This window comes from Lepidothrix coronata, unplaced genomic scaffold, assembly GCF_001604755.1.
Source record: "Lepidothrix coronata isolate B3197 unplaced genomic scaffold, Lepidothrix_coronata-1.0 Scaffold182, whole genome shotgun sequence".
Lineage (NCBI taxonomy): Eukaryota > Metazoa > Chordata > Aves > Passeriformes > Pipridae > Lepidothrix > Lepidothrix coronata.
The window spans coordinates 1,542,024-1,549,206 of NW_016690362.1; the positions used below are offsets into that span (position 1 = coordinate 1,542,024).

Consider the following 7,183-nt stretch of genomic DNA (forward strand, 5'->3'; position numbering starts at 1 on the left):
GAAGGCACTATATGCCTTTGCTAACCTGTTGTCTATCTCTCTGTCAATCTTACCATCCGAGGAGATGAGGCTACCTAGGTAATTAAACTGCTGGACTGATTTGAGCACTGATTCGCCAGTGATGATATGGGGATGATGGAAGACTTCCTGAGGTGCTGGTTGATAGAGAACTTCTGTTTTCTTTAAGCTGACTTCCAGCCCAAAGAGCTCAGCAGTGTCTGCAAAGCAGGATGATAAACGCTGCAGGGCTGCTTCTGTGTGGGCAACAAGGGCGGTGTCATCAGCATAAAGCAGCTCCCAGACAAGATGGTTTAAGGTCTTAGTATGGGCCTTCAGTAACCTTAGGTTGAAAAGGCTTCCATCAGTACGGTATCAAATGTAGGTACCGTCCTTATATGGATCTGAATCATGGGTCATCTACCGCCACCACCTGCAACTCCTAGAACGCTTTCATCAACGCTGTCTCTGTACAATCCTAAACATCCACTGGTCAGATTATGTGACCAATACATCTGTTCTAGAACAAGCAGCAGTCACAAGTATTGAGGCCATGTAGCTGAGAACACAGCTGTGCTGGGCAGGGCACGTCTCAAGGATGAAGGACCACCGCCTCCCCAAGATCTTGCTTTATGGTGAACTTGCCACCGGCTGCCACAAGAGAGGAGCCCTGAAGAAAAGATAAAAGGACTCCCTGAAACATCTCAGCCTCGGCCATATTGATCAACATAACTGGTCTACTCTGGCCTCCAATTGGGAGGTCTGGAGACACACCATCTATAACGCTGCTGATGCTTTTGAGAAAGCACGCAGGATCACTCTCGAGGAGAAAAGACAACGCAGAAAGAATCGTGTCTTGCAGAATATACCACCTAAGGAATCTTTCTGCTGTGCCTTTTGCAACCGGACGTGATTGTCTCGTATTGACCTTTTTAGCCACCAGTGCGCTTGTAACAAACGTGGGTAGAGCCCTCCCCAAATCTTCGTTCGTAAAGCCTAGCCATGATGATGAAAAGTAAGGCTATAGTGTTGCCAAGTAAAAGGCATGGTTTATAGGATTTCATGTTCTTTCTGTAATCTTAACCAGGAAGAAAGCCAAAGCACTTAACTGACTTTCTATAATGAAATAATTTTAATTTCTACAGAAAAACTGTCACTGGAACATGGCAGAAGTCTAATAGTACTCAGTAATGTTGCCATATCACAGTTTATGTCAGGAAGGGTTTTTCTGTTTGCTTGTATTAAAGTTTAAAGATTCCTAATTCCCAGATGGTGCAGTGGCACACAAAGATGGCTGGGACTGTCAAGCTAATTCCTCACCTTCCAAAATCTGTATCTCCCCTAGATACTGGTGCCAGTTCACCCATGCCTCATGCCTATGGGGAAATGCAGACCTGAAAGTTTCAAGCTGCTGACTTTGTGCGCAGAGAGTGTTCAGTCAGACATTGCAAGGTGGGACTGGGAGCTCTGTGCAGCACCTCACGGACATCACTCTTTGAATGACACTCCTGTTGTCTGACATGGCATCAGATATTACCTGTGAGGTACAGGGTCCTATGAAAGACAAAAGATTTTTTTTTTCCCCAGAAACATAAAGGTTGGGATGTTGTTTAACAGCGGACATCAGATCAGTTCCACCTATTTAGCTGGCTGTCTTTTGAGTTTTAGTTGATACTGGAGGGTAAGAGAAGAAAATTCTTCTATATTTCCAACAGTCTTCTGGGACTGCAGGGGAGTCTACTCACTTGGGATGGGCAACCCTCCTGTTTTCAGTGTTGCTCGGGAAGGAGCAGAAAGCAAGCAGTAAAACCTCTGACAGCCTCATAAAAACTATCATAGAGAAAACAACAAAAAAAACCCTAAACAAAATGAATTCTAAAGCCGTAATGCTTTGGATTCCCGCAGAAATCATTCAGCATTTACAGAGGACAAGCCTCACTGCAAACCGCGCCCGCACTTGGGGTATTTTCCCCCTCATGTTTCCCTCCGGTGCGTTGACCGCAGAACCCCACGGCGGGCGGGCCTGCCGGAGCTCCGGAGGGCTCCTTTCCCATTCACCGCGATCAGGGACGACATCCGTTCGCGGGAGCACCTGCCCGCCCGCAGCCACCTCCCTGCCAGCCGCGGGGCCGCAGGCGGCAGCCAGAGCCCCGAGTGAGGGCTGCCGAGTGCCGAGTGTGCCCGGCCCCCGCAGGTCCTCCGAATGACGAGTGTGCCCATGTCCCCGCAGACCCCCGGAGCGGCGAACGTTAACGTCCCTCCCGCAGGTCCTGGGAGTGGCGAACACGTCCTTCCCTCCAAAGGTTCCCGGCGAGTGCGTCCGTCTCCCCGCAAGCCCCTGGAGTGGCGACCGTGTCCTACTCTCCGCAGGTCCCTGGAGTGGTGACCGTGCCCGTCCCCCACAAGCCCCCGGAGTGGCGAACGTTAACGTCCCCGCAGCTCCTCGGGGTGGCGAGTGCGCCCGTCCCGCCGCGCCGCTCCAGGAGCGAGTTAACCGGCGGCGGCGCCACGCTAAAGCCGGGCCGAGAGGCGCGGGCTGCAGCTGAGGATCAGCTGCTGAGGGGAGCGGGGAGGAGCCAGCGGGATCAGGAAGCGGCGGAGTGTCTAACACCTCTCTGCCATGGCTGGCTAAAGAAAAATCATCATAACCATAACAAGGGGGGAAGCGGGGGAGGGGAGGCGGCGGCGGGGGAAGGAGCGGCGGGGAGCGGCGCAGGCGGCAGCATGAGGAGGAGAGGCAGCCGGGGGGGCAGCATGCGGTCGGTGGTGGGGTTCCTGTCCCAGCGGGGCTTGGAGGGGGACCCCCTGCTCACCCAAGACTTCCAGCGAAGACGCCTACGGGGCTGCAGGAACCTCTACAAGAAGGACCTCCTGGGCCACTTCGGCTGTGTCAATGCCATTGAATTCTCCAACAATGGAGGCCAGTGGCTGGTCTCAGGTAAAGCCAACGCTCCCGTCCCTCGCCCCCTCCCGCCACCCCCTCCCCAGGAAGCATCTTCCTGCCCGGCCGCCTCCCCCGCGGCCCGGGGGGAGGGGAGCCGCGGTGGCGCTGCTCAGAGACGTTTCCCAAATCCACCGGTGCCCGGGAATGATGTTTTCCCAACTAGGGATCTAAAATGGTTGACAGGTTTTAAATTCTACTATTATCGGGGAGGGGGAGCCCTGGACAAAGTTTTTACTAGAGTGTTTCCCGGGCGCTGGGGCTGGAAGCTGGGGGTACCCTTTTATTTGGTGGCTCGCTTGTCTTTCCCCATATAAGGGGATTTTCTTATTTTCGGGGGGACGACGACGGAGACGAAACCACCCCGCGGCGCGCATTGTGGGCGCCGGGTGACATTTGTCAGCGCCGTGCCCCGGGCCGGGGGTCAGCGATCGCTGCCGGGGGCGGGCGGCGGCCCCGAGTTTGGCCGGGGGAGCTGCAGTCCCGCTCAGCATCGGGCGGGGAACTGGATCTGTTTAATCGAGGGTCTGGTCACTTTAGGGCCACCCCACCACATCTTTTGGGGGAGGGGAGTCGGGTTTTGTTTTGTTTCTCCCTCCCGCCCCTTGCAGGGCGCATTTGGGGAGGGGAAGAATTATATCTGTGGTGATGTTTTTTGACTTCGGGTCCCCCCTGTTGCTTGCCCGGGGCTGAGGGACCCGTGGTTGGGAGATGCTGTCAGTTAGGAGGGAGGCGAGGGCTTGCCATCAGCTGCGACACCGAGGACGGGGAAAGGCTCTGTACCCCCAGCCAGGGAGGGGCTGCGGGGCTCGCTGGCCGGCCGCCTCCCCCCACCCCAGCAGCGCTTGGCGCAGGTGCCTCTTCCTTCTTCCCCGTCTCTGGGCTCGGAGGGGCGGCGGGGGAAGGAGGCAACTTGAGGCCGGGGCCTGGCCGGGCGCTGCAGGCCGCGCTCTCCTTGGGCGGCTCTTAGCGACAGGCCGGGGAATCGCGGGCCGATCCTGCCGGCGGCGCCCCGGGGGCTCCGGCGCTGAGGGGCCGCGGCGCCCTTCTCCCGCCGAACCCGAGGCCCCTGCGCCCCGCTGCGAGGGGGCAGAACCCTTCGGGTGGTGGGGAGAGAGCTGCCGGTCCGGGAGGGACCGCCCGTGCCGCGCCGCCCCGGGCAGGGCTAGGCCGCCCAGTGCGGTGTCCATCGCAGGCCGCGGTCGGGGGCCGTCTTGTCCCGGCCGCCCCTCACCCCCAGGGGGAGCGAGCTGGAAGGAGCGGCCTCCCTTCCCTCTGCCGCCGCTGGGGTTGGGGCTGCCGGCAGCTCCATCCCCCGGGGCCGGGCAGCAGCGGGAAAGGCCCACTCCCGGTCGTATGGAGTGGCTGCCCTTGGGGGAATCGCAGAGCTCCCTGGCACAAGGCCGTGGCAGCTTTGTTGAGCGTGGTCTCTCCGCTTGCAGGAGGGTGATGGCCTGGTTACTAACCACGGGGTGGAGGAGGGGCGAGAGGGCCTCGGCTTTGCCTGGCCACCCTGTAAATAGCGACAGAGGCTACTAAGGAACCTGATGGGGGTATGGCTGAGCGGGCAGCTTACTGCCTTCTTGTGGTGTCTGGGCAGAGGTGGACTGTATCACACAAAGGTATCAGTATTAACTGCAGAAATAACACGAGGATTCAATAAAAAGTTATTATGACTGGTTGCTTTAAGCAAGGACAGAATAGAAACACTGCATAAACATAGAGTGGAAGGTGATACACTGAAATCTTCCTAAATTTAACATTCTTACCTGAAGTAATTTACAGGCATAAGTCCAGGGGTTTCTGGAATGTGTGTCCATGAAGGGTCTTAGTGTTACTCTCGGGGATTCTTTTATCTTTATGCACATGCAACTTATGAGATAGGCATCCATTTATCTTGTGAGTATACATGTGTATACATGCACACATATATATGTATATAAATGTGTATTGGAAGGGAATGCTGATTCACCTATTCTAAAGTTCCCATTTGTGCTAGAGTTGGCATGCCGGTTTGCACTGGTCCTTCTTCAGTAGAAAATATTTATAAAGTGCTACAGAGAATTCAAGTGTAACTATTGTTTCTTTTTTATTTTCCATAATCAGTGATGGAAACAACATCAGTATTTTCTGTTCTTCTTGCTCTAGAAGGCTTTAGGAGATACTTCAGGTCTTGTCATATCATCAGTGCACTTACCTATGTTGACATCCATTCTTTAGGTAGAAGCATAAAAAGTTGAGGACTGGAATGGACTTTTAAGAATTAATTTTGTCCAAACTGCCTGAGTCAAGGTAGGTGCAGTGAGAGAATGGAGGCAGATTTCCCAGCTATTGGGCATCTAAAGAAGCATACTTAAAAGGAAGGCTTTCAAACAACGTCCAGATTTCAATTTCCTAACTTCTCGTAAAGCTTCAGAGTGTTCAAAGGGGGTAAGCTTTTCCTCCATATGTAGATAAATGAATAGCAAGCAAGGAGATAAATGGTAGCAAGCAAGTGGGGGAAAAAAAAAGGCTTAATTTACATGTATTAGCAGTGCACATATTTGGAGTAGTCAAGAACAGGCTACTTAAGCATGACCTTGTGTTGATGCCCTGAGAAAATGAAGAACTCTAATTATGGTAACTTCTTAACAAATGTTCATGTTATCTGTGACCATAAGATTTAGAATGTTTTATGTGCCATAGGAACAGCAAGCAGGTGCTCTGTGGTTCAGTCAAAACCAAGAAATTAAAAGTCAAAAGATTTATGAATACTCTTAAATTTCATGTCATTATAAGACCAAGCTTCATTAAAATTACACTCAAAAGACTCCTTTTTAAGGTCATACTTGATCTTGAAGCTCTGAGAAATAGCAACAGCAGGAAAAAAGTAATGATGAGAGCTCAGATGAAAGGTAAAGGAAGGGTATGAGCTGCCTCTACTCTGAAGTTTTGTAGAAGAGTTGCTTTACAAGACTTCCAAATGCAGATAAAGCCTTAGAATAGATGTCATGTGGGTCTCTCTTCCCTCAAAATAGTCAGCGTGCTGAGGTGAGGATGAGATGTTAGATGCTTCCATCTGTGCTTATAGCAGCTAAGAGAGTTAACAGGGATATTGGAATGTGTGAAAAGGGAGAGTGCAAGCAGTCTTTTCAGTTGTTCAGTGTTAAGTAATATCTATATTCTTAATCTAAAGAAGTCTGCTTTGGCTAATTGACTTGTTAACAACTTAGACCTTGTTAGAGATGGTTGAAGTGCAACTGGTACAGTGCATTAGTAGTGGCTATACTGATGCCATTGAAATGCTAGCCTGCATCCAAATTAGTGCTGTTCTCATCACTATTGGCTGGAATGCTTTCCTTAGGTATGTGTCCCACCTTTTTTTTTTTTTAAAATCTATCTCCCAGAAGCAAATCTGTAAGGCTAACGATTACTGTTTCAGTAAACAATTTAAACTACTTAAACAGAGTTTATATTACAGTTCCAGATAATTTTCCTGCTAGGATTTTGGAGAGAACTTCAGTGTAGACAAGCCTTGGCAGGCCTTCTGAAAGCATGTTTCAAACTTTTAGGTATCTTCTTCAAATCTTGTATTGGAAAGTGCACATTTAATAGTCATTAAATTTGTCCGTAACCATATTTTCCAGTAAAAAAGTTGAGATCTGCAAGTTGAGCTGGGGGGCAGTTTGTAGGCTTTTGCTGTGCCTGTGTGGAACTCAACAGTGTCACTTTATAGAGGGGGAGAAAGAGAGAGAGATTAATAGTTTGGGACATGAGTGCTAGAAGAGACAGACATAAGGACAAGAATTTAAAAAAAATTAAATAAATGGAATGAGGAGGTGGACACTCAGGAGAAGATGCAGTGTGACAAGTAGAAAAGGCCTATCTGTAGAATGACACAAGGGAAGAGGAAAGCTTAACATATAAGAAATGTGTAAGTGGGTTGAAATTGGTTAAAACTTGTTGCTGGATAGAGTTGAAAGATTTTATTGGCCAAAATATGTCTTTGCAATGCTTCATTTACTAGATGGTGTTTTTTTCTTTTAACAGTTTGAGAAACACATGACCGTCCATGCATGGAAATTAAAATCACCATGCAATGGTGTGCATCTGACTTCTTCCCTCACATTTGCCAAGCATCTCCTTCTGCAATTTAACTTCTTGAAAATCAACTTTACTTGGTCTGTGTAATAGACTGTCTGTCTCCCATCCTCAGGTTTGGTGGATATGTTTTCCTATTTGTTTATCTTTCATTTTTCATGCCTG

General features: G+C 50.4%; 1 protein-coding gene across 4 annotated transcripts in view; it reads left to right on the plus strand.

Annotated features, from left to right (window-relative positions):
* Positions 1-2,573: 2,573 nt before the first annotated feature.
* The window catches only part of DCAF5 (DDB1 and CUL4 associated factor 5), a 71,893-nt gene continuing 67,283 nt past the window's right edge, over positions 2,574-7,183 (plus strand). Inside the window, exon 1 of one of the 4 annotated variants that reach the window (XM_017830695.1) lies at positions 2,574-2,935. In XM_017830695.1, coding sequence (XP_017686184.1) covers positions 2,722-2,935 — 214 coding nt within the window. In that variant the 5' untranslated portion in view covers positions 2,574-2,721. Of the gene's footprint in view, positions 2,936-3,023; positions 3,117-3,652; positions 3,793-6,570; positions 7,134-7,183 lie in introns of those variants that run through there. The other 3 variants (XM_017830699.1, XM_017830697.1, XM_017830696.1) reach the window with 3 other exon arrangements.